Source organism: Peromyscus maniculatus, chromosome 15 (genome assembly GCF_049852395.1).
Source record: "Peromyscus maniculatus bairdii isolate BWxNUB_F1_BW_parent chromosome 15, HU_Pman_BW_mat_3.1, whole genome shotgun sequence".
NCBI lineage: Eukaryota > Metazoa > Chordata > Mammalia > Rodentia > Cricetidae > Peromyscus > Peromyscus maniculatus.
In genome coordinates, this window is record NC_134866.1 from 43,355,951 (window position 1) to 43,376,984 (window position 21,034).

The 21,034-nt window shown below is 45.4% G+C and overlaps 1 protein-coding gene across 2 annotated transcripts in view; it reads right to left on the reverse strand.

The window, feature by feature from the left end:
* Ankrd55 (ankyrin repeat domain 55) overlaps positions 1-21,034 on the reverse strand; it is a 95,118-nt gene that overhangs the window by 18,553 nt on the left and 55,531 nt on the right. For both annotated transcript variants that reach the window (XM_076551893.1, XM_042261561.2), the window contains exons 7-9: positions 19,260-19,388; positions 8,852-9,036; positions 1,171-1,338 (exon numbers count right to left, since the gene is read on the reverse strand). In XM_076551893.1, the coding sequence (XP_076408008.1) occupies positions 1,171-1,338; positions 8,852-9,036; positions 19,260-19,388 (482 nt within the window). The remainder of the gene's footprint in view (positions 1-1,170; positions 1,339-8,851; positions 9,037-19,259; positions 19,389-21,034) is intronic.

Below are 21,034 nucleotides of genomic sequence, written 5' to 3' on the forward strand. Positions count from 1 at the left end.
TGATGGCCTTTTGTTGCCTTGAGGTTTGATTCCCCCCAACCCCAGTAGAATTAAGACTTCTGATGTGGAAAGCTTGCATGGATTTGCACAGAACAGAGCCTAGAGGGACATGAAACCTGCTGATTGTTTGGTAATCAGCCCTAGTGTGAGAAGAGGGGAAATCTTGGTGCCATTAATTTCTCTCTTCATTGGTGTTGGGCTTTGACCGGATGAAATTTCTATACCACAGTGCAAAATTCAATCAAAGTTGGCTTAATTGTCTAATGAGACAGAGAGAGAGATTTACCAAGAATGGAAAAAAGTGCTGCTCATTATTTTCCTTGTTCGGAAAATCGCTACCTTAAATGAAGTTAACAACTATTTATTTATTCATTTACCAACGGTGTCTCTTTACACAGACAGCCCAGACTAACCTCAAACTCATGACCCTCCTGCTTTTGCTTCCAGAACCCCGGGATTGCAGCTACAATATTGTTTTAATTAAAATATGGTTTTTCATTCTAACATGCAGCGAACACAAACTTACTGCTTAAATAAATAACAGAGCAAATATTTTATTGAAATTTTCTTAATTAAATATTTTGACACCATAATATGATGGCTGTAACTCAGATTTTCAAAAAGCTTTTTTGGCATCTTCAGAAAGTTTTGAGAGTGTGTAAGTGTCTCGAGAAAAAGTGATCTAGGCAGAAGGAGGAAAAAGAATGGAAAGAGAAGGTTCAAAGAGGAGGAAAGTTACGGTTATGTGCCGTAACTGATGGAGTCAAGCTTGTTTCTATTATCCTGTCCCACATAATGGAGACCATTTCACTCTATGTTAGAGGACGGCTAACACACACAATTAATTAGGTAATTAAAAATATTACTTATATTACATAATTCTGATATTATTACATCACTGTGACCACTAGATGGATCAGTGGATAAAAATGCCTGTCACCAAGCCTGATGACCTGTGTTCCAGCCCTGGACCTCACATGACGGAAGGACAGAAACTTCTGAAAACTCTTCTCTGACCTCCACATGTTCACACACACACACACACACACACACACACACACACACACACACACACAGAGGCAATGTTGTTATTGCTGGGTTTGCATGATGGTGGTTTGGAGAAATGTTAATGTCATACATCTTTGAGAGGAAGACAGTAGATAAACTCACCGGCCTCCTTGGGAGAGGAGCCTGACGCAGGCTGTGTGGCCGCAGTACAGAGCGTAGGCCAGGGGCGTGCTCTCGTTGATGTCCCTCAGGTTGCTGTCCATGCCCAAGTCCAGCAGTGACTGGACGCACTCTGCTTTCCCGGCAGCTGCAGCCCAGTGCAGGGGTGTCCTGGAGGAATACCAGAGGAGAAACATAAGGAGCTCAACAGAACCTTACAGACAGCTTAGCCATGGTCAGCTTCCACCCAGAGTCAGGCTCAAGGAGGACACTGCTATCCACAGAATGAAATGGTGTGTGTGAACCCGGTATAGGAATCTAGGGTGTGTAAGACACTTCCTGCCACCTCTGTGCATTCTGTCTGCTCTCCCATCTCTGCCCTTCCTGAGGATTTCCTAGAAGAGGAAGTTTGAGTGGTTTTTAAGGCTCTCTGTGCCACCTGCCTTCCAGGATCACTGACTCAGTTTACCCTCTTACAGCTGAGTCCATACTCCTTCTTGAACACCGAGTACATCACCATCTTTTAAATCATTGTTAATTTAGTTGGCAAAATGATACTTTGATGTTTTCCTTTGCATTTATTTGCTTACTAGTAAGGTTAAATTTGTCACTTGAATTTCTTCATTGAAATCACTCTTAAAGCCTTTTTTTTTTTTTTAAGGTAGATTCTCACTGTATAAGAAGGACTAACCTTCAATACATACTCTTTCTGTCTCAGCTTCCCAAGTGAGGGGTTTATAGGCATTGCCACTATACTAGTTTCTATTGTCTATTTTTCTATTATAATATTACCGTTTTTCTTACTAATTTGAGTGGGTTCTTTGCATACTAAAGACACTGACCATTTATAGGTCATCTATACAAACTTCAAAAAAAATTTTATTCAATCTTTAAATTTTTTAGTGATTTTCTATAAAAAAAAAAGGAAAGCACTCACATTCAATTACGTTTCATTTTATCTCTTTCATGTTCAGAAAGTCCTTTCTTAACCAGAAGACAGATATTCGCCAATACTTAACCATTTGTTAAATTGTAAAACCAGTGTTTTCTGAATACAATAAAGAGGAATCAGAAAACAGGAAGAAATATTTACAAACCACATGTTCAACCAAAGGCTTATAATTAGAATACATAACATTTTTCAGTACTGAACAATAAGAAGACAGACTCACATGAAAAACAGCAAAGGATCAAGCAGCCATTTCATCAAAAAAGATGTGTGGGTGGCGAGACACTCAGGACGAGTGCCACAGGCTCAAAACTACTTGTCAAGCCAGCATGGTGGCACACACTTGAAGTCTTAGTACCCAGGAGGTTAAGGACAAGGATCTCTGTGAGTTTGAGTCCAGCCTGGGCTACATAGTGAATTCCAGGCCAGTCTGCCCTGCAGAGTGAGACCCTGAATCACCAACGACAAAATTGTTATTGAAGAAATGCAAATTAAAATGGCAAGGAGATCCCACATGCCAGTAAAAATTATTCAAACAAGGCAAAACCCAACAAAGCTTGATTATAGTTGATGCTGGCAATAAATGTAGAAGACCTGGAATTTGCCTATGATCTTAGTAGGAGTTTTATAGGATTAAATATATCCTGACTATGTGACCCAGGAATCCCACTCTAGATATCTAGGTAGAGAAATGAGAACTTACATTAACATAAATGCCTGCTCTCAAATGTTTATAGCAACTGACCATAACTTCCCCAAATGGAAGGAAACCACCATCCTTCCAGGGGTCAATGGATAAACAGTGGTTCCTCTACACTGTGGACTATGCCTCAATGACATAAGCAACAGGCTACCAGAGCGCGACAGCAGACCTGAACCTCAAGTGCATTCTCCTATGTGACACCAGCCAGTCTCAAAGGGTCCCACAGTGACCTTCCCTCTTCTAAAAATCTGAGCACTGACATGTTGGATGTTACAAATTCTATATCTGACCCTGTATGACAAGTCAGGGCTGAAGTACAAGGGCACTCAACATGTTTTATAGAATGACTCCCAGGCTGCGTGTTTAAACACACTTCATGCTTAGATTTGGCTTCATTTCAAGATGTCTTGTTACACGTATGGAAGTCTTCTCAAGTCCCAACAATTCAGAAGTCTGAAACACTTCCCATCATAGCATGGTGGCTAAGGGACGTGCAACCCACGGTCACATCTCTGTGACATTCTGAAAAGAAGAAACTATAGAGAGAGCTAATCTGTGGTTGCCAGGGCTTAGCATGAGAGTATGTGCCGCTATCCCAAGGCAACATGAGTTGATGTTGGAGTCAATGGCACTGTTAGGAATTTTGTTTGTGTTGGCATATAATCTATACATGTTAAAACTTACAGATGTGCACACATGTACGCACACAAAAGGAAAATTTTAGTGGATATAGATTAAAAAGAAAGTCACTATTTGGATTAAAAATAAGAAATGTGGTATGGCATGGTGCTCACATTTATAATTTCAGCATCCAGGAAGCTGAGGCCGAAGGCTTACAAATTTGAGGCCAGCCTAGGTTATGGAGTAAGTTCTTATCTCTGGGTATGTATTTTTCTAATACATGGCACACTTTTCTCAACACCATTTATTAATGTGACCGTATATTCTTTTCTGCTTTCTTCTGTCCTCTCTTTAAAGGCATGGCTGACTTTGTACTTAATCTTAGAGGAGAGGTGTGGCAGGGCAAATATGATAAATCATGTTTGCCTGCATCCAAAAGCCAGACTCAGAACTGGGGACAGATGGGACGCAAGGCAACATATTTAACTGTTCATGGAAAGGGAGAGGGAGCTGGCCTCCCCAACCCCGGACAGAGAATTCTTCCTCAGATGTCAAGGCAGATGTGACATAGGGTGCTAAAGGCCTGAGAATGTCACTCCGTAGTAGAGCAGTAGAGCATTGCCTAGCATGTGCCAGGCACTGGATTTGAACCCCAGTACCATTACAAGAGGTTGTTAAGAACACAAGGGACGCCGGGCGGTGGTGGCGCACACCTTTAATCCCAGCACTCGGGAGGCAGAGCCAGGCGGATCTCTGTGAGTTTGAGGCCAGCCTGGTCTACAGAGTGAGATCCAGGAAAGGAGCAAAGCTACACAGAGAAACCCTGTCTCAAAAAAAAAAAAAAAAAAAAAAAAAAAAAAAAAAAAAAACAACAACAACAAAAACAACAACAAAAAGAACACAAGGGACTACCAGGCTAAACAACAATAGACACCAGAGCTCAGCTTCTTTGGTAGAACTACTGGGAGGGCGGGGCCTGTAATGTCTGAGTCACGTGACAAGCCAAGATGACCTGTAGCCTAAGATCGCTATGCTCCCAAGTAAGGCTCAGAGAGATTGAAGGCTCATCAGACCCAAGAGGACACAGACAAGCATCAAGAGGGCCACCTCCAACCTCTATTCTTAAATATTGTGGTATTGTGAAAATTCTGTAATCAGCCGAAAGAGATGGAGGTTACGTTTTCCACGAGTCTAAATAGATGATAAAATTGGGAAACCACAGGGCTGGTGTGATAGCTCCATGGTAGCATGCTTGCCTAGCCTACTGAGGGCCTAGGTTCAATTCTAGATTTCCATACTGGGAAAAAATGATTAAATTATAGATAATAAAAATTGTGATAATGTCTAAAAACCTTGGTTGTGACAAGGCATTGCTACTTGACATAGTGAATATTCCACTCTTTCCCTTGGATTCACTTTAGATACATTTAAGAAAAAATGAGAACATTTCACTCACTGTGTTGTACCTACTGGAACTCCTACCCCCCTTAAGGGTCTCAATCCAACGATTACTGAAAGGATGATTTGACAATATCACGCTCTTTATTATATCATGGACAGTTCTGGGTAACAGTGTACTGTGATTTTTTTTCAAAGCTCCATGAGAAGCAAGAATTTGGATAGTTCATTTTGATACCCTGTTCCAGGAGGTCTTTATGTGCTCCAGTATGCATCAGACCTTTTTATCTAAAGCAGAAGTTTGAGTCTCCAGCTTAGCTAATGTGTATACAGAGTTAACCTTGGGTAGGGGTGGTTGAGAGCGTCGTATCTCTGTATACACTGCAGACAGAGTGTATTCACTGTAAATAAATACTTCTCCCTTAGCCGTGGCTATGTGTTGTCCTGTGCTCATGTGGTTTCGGATGTTGTAGACTTGTAATTGCTTGGAAATGTCCATCAGATCAGAGGTGATGAGTAGCCGTGGCCCTTAGGCAGAGGTGATGAGTAGCCATGGACATTAGGCTTCTAGAAAATACCGTGTAAAGGGACCAGACACCTGAATCTGCTATAGTTTTAGTCAAGATTGGATAGGCCATATTTTGGATGATGCAATGTCACACTATCAGGTTCTGGTTTCTCCCCCCGACTCCCCTAAGAACTGGGATTAGGAAGGCAATGTGATGTCATTCCCACGAATGAGGTCTCCCTTGCAGAAAATTACCAAGCTTCCTGTTTCTCAGTCAGGAAAGGAAGCAGTCCCGGGGCAGCAAGGAAGGACACAGGATGGCAGGCCTCTCTTGGGCCTTGTTCTAGGACCTGGGCTCTTGGCAGAAGGGCATGCAGGAGAGAGCCAAATAACCCTCAGGCATAGGAGCACCTGGAGGTGGGCAGAGAAGGGCCTTGGACCCAAGTATGTAGAGAGTGTCTAGGTACATTGTGTGGCCCCTTGGTCCCCACACTCAGAGTGTGTTCTCTGTGTGTTAACCCCCATCTCCACATTATGACACCTTAGAGGGCAATGTATCATCAATACAGTGACCTATCACACTGTGTCTGAATGTGCAGTGACCTATCACACTGTGTGTCTGAATGTGCAGTGACCTACCACACTGTATCTGAATATGCAGTGACCTATCACACTGTGTATCTGAATATGCAGTGACCTATCACACTGTTTCTAAATGTGCAGTGACCTATCACACTGTGTCTGAGTGTGCAGTGACCTATCACACTGTGTCTGAATATGCAGTGACTTATCACACTATGTCTGAATGTGCAGTGACCTATCACACCATGTATCTGAATGTGCCGTCATCTGTCACACTGTATCTGAATGTTACAGGTAAGATTTGTTTCATTTTCATAAAAGAGCTCTCTAGACAATATTTTACAAGATGAGGCAACAGCAGATTATTCTCTCCATTTAGAGGAAAATTGCCAGTGACTTCAGCTGATGGAGGCTTACCAACACGCAACAATTCACTCCGAAGGTTTGTGAAATAAACTCGGCCTCACACTTGCTAAGACCAGCTGTTTTATTTCCTCTGGCCGTCGTGGGAGGGGTCCAGAAAAACAAGGGAACACACTGACAGCCTCTGACTTGCACACTGAGGCAAATTTGTGACACAGAGGCTGTGTTGAATGAGCTACATTTTCTTTCCTATCTCAAGGCTGCAGGATGATCCTACAAGCTGGCCTCAGCCATCGCAATGAGGAGTGGAAGGTCAGGACCTCTGTGACCGAGCAGAGGCCAGCACTGGGTGATGAGGTGGTCCCTGCGTGGTGAGGGATGATGGGTGGAAGGGAACAGGCCTGCTCCAGCTGTCAGTACCTCAGGGTTGATTTGTGAAGCCTGTAAACATCTCAGGAGAATTGCCAGAAACATGCAGGGAGGAGAACCCAATAATAGACTGTCCTCCCTGGAGAGAAATGGGTTGTTTATGGAAGTGAATTATGATCTCATAGACTGATGAAATTCGGGACATTTAAAACATGGAGGCTGCTTCTGTGTTATTTGTGATTTGGCCTTAGTCTTAGGTGAGTACCATGATGTTTAAAATACCGTAGATGTATTATGTGACTTAGTTTTTTCCCTACATTTATTTAGTGTGTGTGGATGTGTCTGTGCATGCTTGTGTACCATGGCACTTTGTGGGAGTTAGTTCCCTCCTTCGTGTGTGTGTGTGTGTGTGTGTGTGTGTGTGTGTGTGTATGAACTCAGTTTATCTGACGTGGTGACGAGTGCCTTTATCTCCTGAGCCATCCTGCTGGCCATTTAAAAAACGGGGTGCGAGGCCAGCCTGGGCTACCAAGTGAGTTCCAGGAAAGGCGCAAAGCTACACAGAGAAACCCTGTCTCGGAAAAAAACAAACAAACAAACAAACAAACAAAAAAAAACCCGGGGTGTTTTGGAGACAGTCTCGTTCCATTGCCCATGCTGTAGTCCATGTCAGCCTCTGACTTGTAGATCCCCCACCTCAGCCTCCTGGGGGCTATGGTTCCAGGGTGCACCACCTTGCCAGTTCTCTGGCGTCCGCTAATAGGGCAGGCTCGTTCTCCAAGCCCCTCCCCGACCTCCACACCTCTCTTCGCGATCTTATTTTTCTTCTCCTCCCACAAAATCTTCCTTTGGAAAAAGGAAAAGAAAGGAAAAAGACGGACAGAAGTCGCAGAGATGGAGATGCCCCTAAGCCTGTGATGATTCTGAACAGTTCAATTATGAACAGAAACTCACAGTTTCACAGAAAAGCCAGAGTCTCGTGTCCAACATGAGAATACAAGACAGAGGTGCGGGAATGGCTTACCCAGGGGTTTGGGGGTGAGGGAGGGGGAGGTTTTGGCGGGGGCTCCTAGAAACTACAGTCCCCTTTTCCTCCGTTCTCCTCTCTGGGTTTGTTTCCTTCCCAGAAGCTCAGGAAAATGGATTTTCTTTGTTAGTTGTGTGGTTCTGCAGAATGGGGAGCTGCTTCCATAGAAGCTGCTTTTTGAATTAGGCACACCTCCTTTCATCTCTTAATGCTGCAACATATTCCGTTCTCTTTATGGCTCTTTTACAAGAATTCTAGTCCAACATCCTCTTTCTTACCTTCTCAGGGTCAACGCCTGCTCTTAGGAAAAAGCATCCTTCAATTTTAATTAAAATCATCAGGTTAGCCACCTCCAGCTCCCAAGATCCATGTGGAAGACAAGACACCCCCCCACACACACACACACTGAAAGAATTTCAGATATGGGGGCGGGGACACTCTTATGGGACTTCTAAGATTGTCATGCTCTCAGTTCTCACTTTAACGGAAAATGGTGAATACACACACTCAGATAGTTTGTAATTCTCACACTTATTTTCAACCGTTTTGCTAATTGTTATTTTTTTCCTTGCATTTCCCGAGACTCAGTGCCTAAACTAAACAAAGGTTAGTAAGCCCGTCCTCAGAGGTGATAGATGCTACATTTACAAGATGCAGGTGCAGTCCTTTACTCCGTTCCTAATGACCCCTGAGACTAATCATTTTCCCTTTCTGGACCCAGCTTCCTTTTCCAGCCAATATATCACCAATGACTGAAAAAAGAAAAAAAAAAAAAGCCTCCTTAGTAAGGCCCATGGTTTTGAATTAAAAGGCCCCTCGTCCCTTATCTCACACTCTGGATAGGAAATTGTGGGCATATGATATAACTCAGGAGAGAAGAAGGAAATACAAACTTCATTAGTCAGTTCAATAGAAAGCCTTCTGAGAACACTGCAGATGTTTAGTGAAAAGTGGAAACTCTGACAGTACGTAGTCATGATTTCTGTTCACAACAATGATTTTTCCTCCTCTTACTAAAATAGACGGAGGCTTGTCACAGACACCCGTGTTACCAGCAGTAAGGATATAGGCGGAAAGGATGGCGCCTTCGATGTCTTTATTTTAAGATTGACATTAGGGGACAATGACTGGAGTTCCCAGCACTCTCTGAGTTGCCATGGATACCTGTCATCCATATCCAGGGCCTGCAGGTTACACTCAGGGACTTTTGCCAGATCGGTAATAATGTCGCCGAAACCCGAAGCTGCTGCGATGTGGACACAGGTCTTTCCACTGTCGTCGTCACAGTTGATGATGGACGGTCCCTGGTGGTGACTGAGAATGATAGAGCATAGGACTCTATTTCCACTCTGAAAAAGGAGCCAGAGAAAGCCTATCATGAACAACCCTGTGCATGCGTGGTGAGAGAGAGATGGGAGGGGGGGATGCTTTGAAAGATGGAGGATGGCTAAAGGGAAAAAATAGAAACAAAGAAGAAAAAAAAAGAGTGGTCATTTCCCTAGAAGATGAGGACCGAGAGAGCCTTAGTTTACATCAGCTTGCCGAGTACTTGTAGGCATGTCCAGCCCTTGGACTTTCCAGCATGACTACGCTATTGTAAGTTCACACTCTAGAATGACATAAATTATCCCCAAAAAAAAATTTGCAAAAAAAAAAAAAATTCTCACAATGTTTTAAGTAAGTTTACAGTCTTGTGATGGGCGAGGCAGGCTTGGAAGGATAAAAAGTTCAAAAGGAGTGAACTTCATGATCATGTGGCAAACCACATGTGGAGAACTTTGCTATGACCTCTCTCTTTTCTCTTCTATTTCCGCTCCCCCCCCCCGTGTGTGTGTGTGTGTGTGTGTGTGTGTGTGTGTGTGTGTGTGTGTGTGTGACTGTCTGTCTGTCTGTCTGTCTCCTGGCTTCTTGGAAGTTCAAAGCTTGACTTTAGTGACATGGAGCTTAAGTGTGGTGACTCGTTTTGACTTTTGGTCTGCTCTGTTGGGGCCAGTACAGAAACCGAATCCCAAACAATGCTACCTATAATTTGTGTTTAAGTTCTTCAACAAATTTCCATTTATCTCACTTCTCTGCCAGGAGTTTTGTTTCCAGTCGGGGCTCATGTCTTCCACACCTGGTGGACTGATGGTGGACTTGATGACCAACGTCAACTGACGTCAGAGCTAGCCTGACAGATGGGTCACCTAGACAACAAATTGCTCACTAGATCTGCTCATTGACTTCCTCGTGTCACTGGACAAGGTGGCCAGGAGGATGCTTGTACACTTAAATTCAACATTAACACAACGAGGAGGAGGAGCCTTGTGTCATTACACAAGGCTGCAGAGGAAAGAAAGGCCTGTTCCTCAGTCTGGCATGGTGACTTGGAGTTGCTCCTTGGGTTAGAGATTTCTACCACACCTCCAGATCCTCCCAGGTGCCCAGGATCCATCCTGTAACAGGGCACATGCTGAGATTTTCCCTCCCAAAGAACAGAGAAAGCACCCCACCCCACCCCACCCCCTCCATGGAAAGCCCCACCCCTACCCGCTACCCCCACTGCCAGAGCAGAAGGCAGCGGCAGAGACTGGGCAAGAGTTGGGCTCCTGACACAGGAGTTTGAGGGTTAGAATTTTGTGTATGCAGACTCCATTGCCTAATCTGACTTGACTTATAAAACAAACTGGTAAGTTCAAGGTGCTGACCACAGAACACTGTATCTCGGGTGTCTCGGGCAGAGGGCTCCCTCAAGGACCTTGGTCACGTAGCTGGAAGGCAGATCTTTCTCTTTCTCTCACATGACCTCTTACATCCCTTTCCTCTTTCCATCTAGCCTCCTGTTCTACATAACTTGGCTATAACTCCATCACCTATTTGTGTCTGTCACAAGAAGCCTGCTAACCTGAACACATAGACAAGGGGCTTTTATATATATACAATATATATATATTTTTTTTCTAGAGTCATTCATATATTACTCAATGCATTTTGAAGAGATCTGGAATACAGTTGAGAACAGTCAAGAGACATTTTTCTTGGAAAGTACCCGCTCCCGGAGAAGGAAAACAGAGATGAGTGCCAGCGTGGGGAATTGGTTTTGTTTACAATTTCCTGGAAGAGAAAAGGCCTTCGGGTTGCCAAGGTGATTCAAAGGGCAGGACAGCTCTGTTCCATCTCCCCTCTTTGTAGGAGAGGGGCATTAAGGACAGATGGAAAAACAAAAGGACACACCTCACCTCTCTCTCCTTCTTCTCGCCTGACCCCTGGGAGGAGTCACTCAGCAGAGGCTGCATCCTAGGACACCTGCATCAGCCCCTTCTGAACTCTCTCCAACTTGTCCCATGTGTCTTGGAGGCCAGAAGACCATAGGCCACCCCTCTGAACGAGGACAGGCAAGACATCGCACCTGGCTTTACACTTTTCTCCCAACCTGCCGTCTGTTATTGTGCATTTTCCGGATAATTCCTTTGCCTGCTCCTGGGTCTCACAGACGACATTAGCGCTTGCAGTTTCATTTTCTTTGTGAGCTTTCCTCAGAAATAATGGCGATAGCTGTGTGCATGAAGCGAAAGCTTACTGCTGAGTTCCTTCCTAAACCCCTCCGGACAACAACCAACCCCGGGAGGTAGGTCAGAGGTCAGAGAACAGAGGCTTTTAAGAGGGACTAAGGAATTTGCTCCTGGTCACAGCTCAGAATTAGCTGAGCCAGGATCGACTTGGAGAGTTTGTACCCTTGGATCTTTGAGGAATCGGCCCCGCATGTTCACACTGAGGAAGCCGAAGTGAGAACAGCTGTTCGGACCTGTCACATAAGCAATCGCGATGAGCCTTGCCAACTGGGGACTGAGTTAATCAGGAGGCATTTAAAACGCCTCTCCTAGGAAGGTTGCCATGGCGTATCCTCCTGAGAATCTGAGGAACCCCAGAGGCACTGAGTTACAAGCCAAGACCAGGGACGATGACCTTTTGGTTGACACACAGCATTCCCTGCCAGCACTCTAGATGGTGTCAGGGAAAGGCAGGCTCAGACAGTGAGGGCCAGGGAGGTCACAGAGACCCTCTAGTAGGAGAGCAGAAGTAGAAATGCCCGGATGGGGCCATAAGAGGAACAGAGATTGAGTCCCCATCCAGTGGGGATATGCTGTCACATCAGGGAGCAACACGATCACACACAGCCTGTTCTTGAGCTCTTGGATTCTGCCCTGGGAGGCTAGATCAGGGTCGTGGACTGTTTTGTTGTATTTATTCTCTTGGCCTTTGCTGATGGGTAATCACCATCATGTTGCCTTCACGTGCTCCAAGAGCTGTTGTGTTCTAGCTGTTTTTTCTTTATCCCTTATGAGCAGAGAGCACTGGAGAGGAGCTTGACTCCGAAGAAGGCTTGCCAAAGAGAAAGCTGAATTAATAGATAACAGTGTTGCTATATGTAAAAAAAAAAAAAAAAAAAAAAAAAAAAAAACCCAAAATTCGAATATCCTGACTGTGGACTCCTTTGACTTTAGATACCCGTAGTGGTTTGAACGAGGATGGCCTCCATAGGCTCATATATTTGAATGCTTGGTCCCCAGTTGGTGGAACTGTTTTGGAGGGGTAAGAAGATGAGGACTTGTTGGAGGAGGTAGGCCACTTGGAGTAGGCTTTGAGGTTTCCAAAGCCCAAACCAGGTCCAGTCTTGTGCTCTCTCTCTGTGTCTCTGTATCTCTGTGTCTCTGTGTCTCTCTCTCTGCCTCATGCCTGTGGATTAGGATGTAAGCTCCTAGCTGTTGCTTCAGCACCACGTCTGCCTGCCTGCTGTCACGCACCCCTCCATAGCGACCCTCTGAAACTGTAAACAAGCCCCCAATTAAATGCTTTCTTTTGCAAGAATTGCCTTGGCCGCGGTGTCTCTTCACAGCAATAGAACAGTCACCAAGGCAGGGTCCTTTGGAAGAAGTTCATTGGGAGGCTGTGTGAGCAGTTAGTTCATTATCAGCATACGTCTGGGGCACTATAATGTCTAATCTTCGTTATCAACTTGAGTGGACAAAAAAAATCATCAAATCATCATGGAAACATATTTCCTGGTGTGTCCGTGACGATGCTTCCTTCCATAGAAGTTTAAGAGGATGGTAGACTCAACCCGAATGTGAGCAGCGCTATGCCATGGGTGGAGTCCCGGTGCTGAATAAAAAGGAAAAAGGGGGCTGAGCACCAGCGTTCATCCCTCTCTGCTTCCTGACTGCGGATGCCATGTGACCAGCTGCCTCCAGCTCCTGCCAACACGCTTCCTTTCACGAAGCACTGCATCCCCTTAAACGTCAAGCCAAAACTAACTCTTTTATCCTTAAGGTGCCTTTGTTATGGCAACAAGGATGATTACTAATGCGAAATAAGTTTTATGGCACCTTCCCTTTACCGCAAAGTCTGTTATTCGTCCTACCTTGTACGAGGGGATGTCAACATCACTCATCATGTGCTAGTGAGTGTACAAAGCAGAGGCCACTGGGCTGTGTTAGTGTCTGTGCCTTAGTCACGTCCCCTTAAAGTCTTGAGTATTTTTATGATGTGCTGTAGCCGGACACATAAGACAGGAATGGAGATAGTGAGGCTGCAGATTAAGCACTGGAGAATGGGCTCCAGGCTAACCAGAGGGAGGAAAGAATGCACACAGTACCGCTGAACTATTAGAATCGGAACTGTTCTCAGAGTCCTAACTACTGCAGTAAGACAGGAGAATGGAGGGAGAGGGGGATGACTGGGAAGGAAGAGCTGTAATGACTTCTTGTGTCTAACTGTGGCTGTCCAGGTAGAATATTCGAAAAGACAGACGGAACTCAAAGCCCTGAAACTAAGAAACAAATGTAACACGTTTTCAGAATATAAGACACATATCATACAACAGACAAGATTGTTTTTCTATATATTGGCAATGAACAAATAGAATTTGAAATTAGAAACTATTGTTTTGGATTTGGTTTGTCTCTGATCCAAAATTCATTCTGAAATTTAATTTTCAATATAATGCCATTTGTTTGTGCTTGTATGTGTGAGAGAGAAGGAGGGAGGGAGAGGGAGAGATTGAGATGATGGATGGGTGGATGGATGGATGGATAGATAGATAGATGGATGGATGGATAGATAGATAGATAGATAGATAGATGATAGACAGATAGATAGATAGATAGATGGATGGATAGATAGATAAATAAATAGATAGATAGATGGATGGATAGATAGATGATACATAGATAGATAGATAGATAGATAGATAGATAGATAGATAGATAGATAGACAGATAGATATACGGAATGGATAGTGTATGCCTGTGTATGTGTACTGGGGCACACTCGTATGTGTGTATGTGGGGGCGGGGCAGAGGTTGAGTGTCCTTCTCTGTCACTCTCTACCTTGTTTACTGAGACAGGGGCCTGCCTGTCATTGAACATGGAGCTCACTCATTCAGCAAGACTAGTTAGTCGGCCAGTGAGTGCCAGGTGTCTTCCTGTCTCTGCCTCCACAGACAACAGGCACTAGCATGGTGCACAGACATACATGCAGGCAAAACACCCATACACGTAAAAAATGCCACGTATGTTAGACTCTGACATGTATGTTAGAACCCTCAGCACAAGATACTTAAACTAAACAAATAGAAAGTTACTCTATGGCCATGGTTGGGAAAAACTAAGTGTTGTCAAGACCCTTTTTCCATTAAGGAAATGTGGTACATATACACAAGGGAGTATTACTCAGCAGAGAAAAACAATGACATCATGACATTTGCAAATGGATGGAACTAGAAAATATCATCCTGAGTGAGGTAACCCAGACTCAGAAGGACAAACATAGTATGTACTCACTCATAAGTGGATACTAGATATAAAGCAAAGGATAACCAGACTACAATTCACAACTCCAGAGAAGCTAGCTAACAAGAAAGACCCAAAGTGGGATGTGTGAATCACTCTGGGAAGGGGAAATAGATCAGATCTCCATGAGTGAACTTGGGGTGAGGGGGGACAATGGAGGGTAGGAGATGGGGGTGAGACCATAAGGGGATGGGATGGTCAAGCTGGAATAGGGATGGAGTGGGAAAGCAGTGAAATAGATACTATGATAGAGGGAGACATCATGGGGATAGAGAGAATCCAGGTGCTAGGAAAGTTCCCAGGAATCCCCAGGGATGACCCCAACTTGGACTACTAGAAATAGTGGAGAATGTGACTGAACTGTTGGCTTGCCCCAGAGATCAGATCAGTGAATACCCTAACTGTCATCACAGAGCTTTTCTCCAGTGAATGATAGAAGCAGATGCAGAGATCCATAGCCAGGCACCAGGCAGAGCTCCAGGAGTCCAGTCGGGGAGAGAGAAGTGGAATTCTGTGAGCAAGTACATCAAGATCATAATGAGGAAACCTACAGAGATGACCAACCAAACTAGTGGGAACTCATGAAAGTTGTATCAATGGCTGTGGAGTCTGCATGGGACTGGGCGGGGCCCTCTGCATGGCGAGACAGTTGTGTAGCTTGATCTTCTTGGGGGCCCCCCTTGTGGTAGGATTAGAATCCATCCCTGGTGCATGAGGGGACTTTTTGGACCCTACTACCTATTGATGGGACACCTCATGCAGCCTTGAGGCAGGGGGAGGGTCTTGGACTTGCCTCTACTGGATGTGCCTCCTCATGAGAGGTCTTGCCTTCTTGTGGGGGAGAGTGGGGGATGGGTTGGGAGGGGAGGCTGGGGGTGGCGGAAGGAGGGAAGGGGGAATCATTGATTGGTGTGTAAAATGATCTTCAGATTCAATGTATAAATACTAATCAATTGACTCTGAGGTTTACACGGAGAAGCAAAACACCCAGGAAAGACAACAGAACATTGAGGAATAAGAGTAAAGTTGGAGGACTGATAGCCCACTTAAAGACTTCCTGTTATCTACAATTGTCAAGGCAGTATGATGTTGGCAAGGGAACAGAAGAAAGAGATCTCCAGAAAAGAGCAGATACCCTGGAAATAGACTCCTATATGTTGTGTGAGTCAAGTCTGCCTTTGTGACAAATACATAAGAGAAACAACCTGGAGGAAGGACCTATTTGGGCTCACATTTTTCAGAGGCTTCACTCCGTCTCACTCCACTCTGTGTGATGCTGGGATTCCAACTCAGGTCCTCGGGCTTCCACTTTACCAACTGATACCACCCCCTAACCTTCCACCATTAATGCCATGGTACTGACCAGCGGGCCATTTAAGAGGTGATTAGATCAGGGGGTGTCACCCTTTGCTTGACTGTAGAGGGAGATGAGGCAGAGATGCCTGATCAGCTTACATCATCACAGGGAGGTGAGAGCATGGCCCTGCGGGTCTGGAGTGACACTTAGTAAGATTGTCACAGACAGCAAGTATCATGCTTCTGTTAGCCCGGCTATAGCCACACGGTGATGTCTTCTAGACAGACAGGAGAATAGGAAAGAGGGTGATGGCCATTGTAGAGCATCCCTAGCTAATAAGGGACCTATAAAATAGGAACAGAAGTTGAAGCTAGTTTCTGGGCCCCGATGTTTCAAATCTTTACTACTTTGGTTGTTTGGGTCGAATACAAAGGCTTAATTATTTCCAAGCGTTGTAGCTTTAAATGTGATCTCACTGTACAGGTCAAGAGGAAAGCAGGAAGTTGAGCAAAGGAATACATGACAATGGGAAGTGGACTCTTTCATGCGGAAACACTTGAAAGGGAGTGCAGTGCTGGACCTGTGTAGCAAGGAGCCACTACAGACCAGCGAGGTGATGATTTCCACGGTTACTCCTGGTATTTGCAGAGCAAGGGCAGAATACACAGCCTGGGGATTTGACTATCAATACTAACCACGTGGAAGGGAGAGGGAACACAGGTCCTCCGGAGCCAGGACTCTTTATATGTTGATCTGTCATCGAGTAATTGAAGAAAGCTGTGGACTCTTTCCTTAGAGATATGAATGCAAGTGCATACCACCTGCCCATAGAATATTGGATAGCACTGTAGGGTATTAAAGGGACCTTTATGTCATTCACTTTACTTCCAGTGCCAGAGCCAGATATGTAGTAGGTGTTCCAGAAAGTTTATTGAGTCACGATGGGGCATACATATGAGGAATTTCATTCATGTGTACAATTGTGGTGAAAGGCAAAAACTGAAGATAAGAGTAGATGAGATATTGGCATCCATTAGCATGAGTTCTTCTACAACAGCAGCTCTTAATCCTAGGCAGTGCATTTTACTTTTCAGGGAGAAGGAAGGAGTCTTATAAATATTCATGCCTGGGCTCCACCTTAGAACAAGTGAAGGAAAACAATCTAAGAGTTGGGCCTAAGAGTCCGTATTACTTAAATGTTGTTGGGTTTTTTGTTTTTTTGTACTCTTTTGGGGGGCCTGCCACCCAGCTCCCAAATAAATTCACTCACTGAGGCTTATTCTTAATTATGAATGCCTGGCCTTAGCTTGGCTTATTTCTCGTCAGCTTTCCTTAACTTATCCCGTCTATCTTTTGCCTCTGGGCTTTTCCCGTTCTCTTACTTCTGTAAATCTTATTCTTACTCCGTAGCTTGCTGGTTATGTAACTGGGTGGCTGGTCCCTGATGTCCTCCCCTTCTCTCGTGCCTAGATCTCCCTTTCCAGATTTCTCCCTCTATATATTCTCTCTGTCAGCCCTGCCTATCCTTTCTCCTGCCTTGCTACTGGCCAGTTCTTTATTAGACCATCAGGTGTTTTAGGCAGGCACAGTAACACAGCTTCACAGAGTTAGACAAATGTAACATAAACAAAAGTAACACACTTTAAAATATTCTACTACACTTAAAAGCTCTTTAGATGAGTCTCATAGTGTGGCAGGCTGGGAGCAATATCGTTTACAGCACAGTCATTTAGACTCTAAATTTTAGAGAGTGGAATACTCAGTTCGTCAATCAAGTCTCTGTGAAAGTCAGAGAACATAACAAAGTCACTGTCTCTTCCAGTTCCATCACATCCCATAGCTGTCATATGCACAGTTTCGTTCATAGCTTCCCTCTCCCAATATATTTGGAGTTAAGCTCCAAAGATGTGGGGGTATCTCCTTAGATCAAATCCAGGGTTGCCATGGAAATTCAGAGTGTGTTGTTGCTCTGTCTTAGCCAAACTGCCCCCTACAGGGTAGGGACAGCGATTTCATGTCCAGAGGGTCTGGGATGGAGTTCAGGAGTCTGCCATTGGGCAAGGCCTGCTGGGGAGTCATTCCATTGCAAGAGCTAATTTAGGGGCTAAATTGTGGCTGGGATGGAGGAAGGGGGAACACATGATACATGGAGGGGGTTCCAGAGGACACACAGCCCAGAAGCAGGAATCAGAGTGTGAGGGTATTGAGGGGGGATATGTAGGAAATACTTAATTCGGATACCGTTTTCATCTAAGCTCAGAACCGACATGCCCAGGGTGTTGCTTTGGCGCTGAACCGGATTCTTTGGGGGGCCATTGCTACTGTAGTCCCTAACTAGCCAGAAGCAATCGCCAAAGCGCCCCAAACAGAGCCTGCAGGGAGGGGGAGGGCTATGATTAGATAATGAAAGTGTGTAGGAGGATGCCACAGCAGGTGAGGACGACAAAAACAAGTTGGGTTCACTTTGTAATTCTGCCCAGGGCTCGCTCTGGTGCCCTCTAACTGAAGCCGAGTTGAGAGACACAAACACAGAGCAGTTTCCAAGTCGCTTCTGTTTCCCCCTTACCTCAGGCACATCTGTGAGCCCTGAAAGTCCCAGGTGCTGCCTCTGCCACACAAAAACACTGAGTGAAACCATCGCTGGGTAGCGGAGATGACTTTCACAACGAGGTTGGCAGCGGTTCTGAAAGGCTCCCCTGGCCGGCCAACGGCAGGGAAGGGTGGGGATCTGGGCATCGGCATGGAGAGCCAACTTGTTGAAGGGCAGCACACACCTGCTCTCCTTGAAGGAGGGACTGGGCAATTCCACTACATTGTTAGTGAGCCGTCCCCTTGGCAAGAGGACAGACTTCAGAGCTGTTAGCTGTCTCCACTCGTTTCTCTCTGTCTGTCTGACTCTCCTTGCGCCCTAGAATTCACAGGCCTTCCTTTCCTGCTGTCTTTGGCTGCGTGGACTCATGGGGCTCAACTCCTGTGACAGGGATGCAGGAGGGTGAGTCACTGTCTTCACTGTTCTGTACAAAAGTCAGGATCATCTACAGTGGCGTGGCTGTGGAGGACTGGGATGGAGGAAAGTCAGTGAGCTCTGGTCCAAAGGTGTGGAAGGGAACTGCCCAGTAATCCTCCGAGGGTTTCTCTAAGTCAGTAGGAAGCATTGAGTGTGAAGAGAGAGCAATAAGGGTGTGTGTGTGTGTGTGTGTGTGTGTGTGTGTGTGTGTGTGTGTGTGTGTCTGTCTGTCTGTCTGCCTGTCTAAGTGGCAGACTTGCTAGTGCCTTGGAGATCACCCTCCTTGCTCTATCAGATACATTTCAAATAAATATCAGGACTGGCGCGGGTGGTAGTTCCCATTTCGTCGGTGGACCTGCTCAGGAAATCAGGCAATCAGGAATAGCACAGCTTCCCATCACTTACACTCGAGCTCTGCTCACAGCCTGCTTTCTCACCTGGGCTGCCCAGTGGAGAGCTGTTTTAAAGTCCTTGTCCAAGAGGGTGGGATCTGCCCCTTTCTTCAACAGCATCTGGGTATGTTGAGGCCGGTTGTGGAAAGCAGCCCAATGGAGCGGTGTCATCCCCTGCAACATGATGATCAGAGGGGACAGAAGTGAACACCGGCTCCTAAGGGGACACAAGATCACATTTTTCCCTATGCCCGCAGGCCATCACCCATGCCAGCCGCCCATCACCCATGCACCGACCGATGCTGCTTGTCCATTCATTCATTTATTAAACCATTTGTTCAAGAGATGGCTGATGATTAACTTTTTTGCCGAGTTAATATTTATTGAGATTGCAAAAATGAGTAGGAGAAACAAAACCCTGCCCTTATGGGAGCTGGGCTGCGGTAGAATAAAGGAAGACAGACAATGAATGCTCATGGAGGAACCAGGGGCTCTTCCTGATGGCCAGGGTGCACACAGCATTACCGGGGGAGCAAGGCCTGTTCTACACAGGCTTCTGTGAGAAGGATTGAAGGAAGAAGAATGCCAGCAGAAGCCACGTAGCTGAGGGTGTGCTCAAGGACAGCATCCGTGACAGTAGTCATGTGAGAACACAGCCCCCACCAAGTCCTGGACATTGTGTGACTGTTGAGGTCCCAGTGCCTAGAACAGAAACTGTGTGCATAGCTGTGGGATGAATGGATGGATGGTGGGTGGATGGATGAAAGGATGAACTAGAGGACTGGAGAAATGAAATTGAAGACAGGCTGATCCTGGAAGGCTGGTAAGGAATACCAATCCTGCAAAAATCATTTGGATTTTATTCCACATTAATGGAAACATGGTGGAGGGTTTCAAGTGGGTGTTAGAATGATCTTATTGACACTGCTAAGAGGAAATCCTTTCTCGGCGTCTGGGAGGACAGAGCTAGATAGGTCTAGCTGACGAATCTCAGCTTCTCTGAGTACTGAAGGTATACAGTTAAGGAATGCCTTACTGGCAAGTGATTTTGTGCCAGGCAATGGCAGCCCCCAGAGAAACATTAGTATTTGGGAGTATGCCATGAAAGATGGCCTCTCCTTCATCACGTCTCTCATCCACATGAAAACATCTGAAATGACTTGAGATGGGGATACCCACAGAGACTGCAAAGGGCTGGAGCAGCTTCATAGCTTCTCGTTTACATTTATTCCTACAGAGAGCATGAAGATGGGTAGGCCTGCTCTGCCGCAGAGGATGAGCTGGGAGGAGAAGACAGGCCTCGACCTCAAAACCCCAGAGTGTTTATTGATCCAGGCTTTCCTTTTATTTTTTTTAAGATTTATTTATTTATTATGTATACAGAAGAGGGTGCCAGATTTCATTACAGATGGTTGTGAGTCACCATGTGGGTGCTGAGAATTGAACTCAGGACCTCTGGAAGAACAGTCGGTGCTCTTAACCTCTGAGCCATCTCTCCAGCCTGATCCAGGGTTTCATTTGAGTTCTTACAGCTATTACCTCACTTCACCCTCCAAACCACCTTCTGGAGTTAGGGCTGTGGTGAAATCTCCCATGTTCCCAAGCGGCTTCTTCTCCCAGGACACACAGTCCGACCACATCCTAAGCTTTCTACACCCAGTTCAGCCATGTGACTGGGTTCTAACCATTGGAAAAAGGACAGAAGGGATCCCCTCGAGGCCTAGTCTAGAAAGCATACCGTTCTCCACACATTTTTTTCTCCTCCTCATCCACCACTGCGTGTGGAAGAGGACAGGGATGTAGAAGATGATGGGACCACA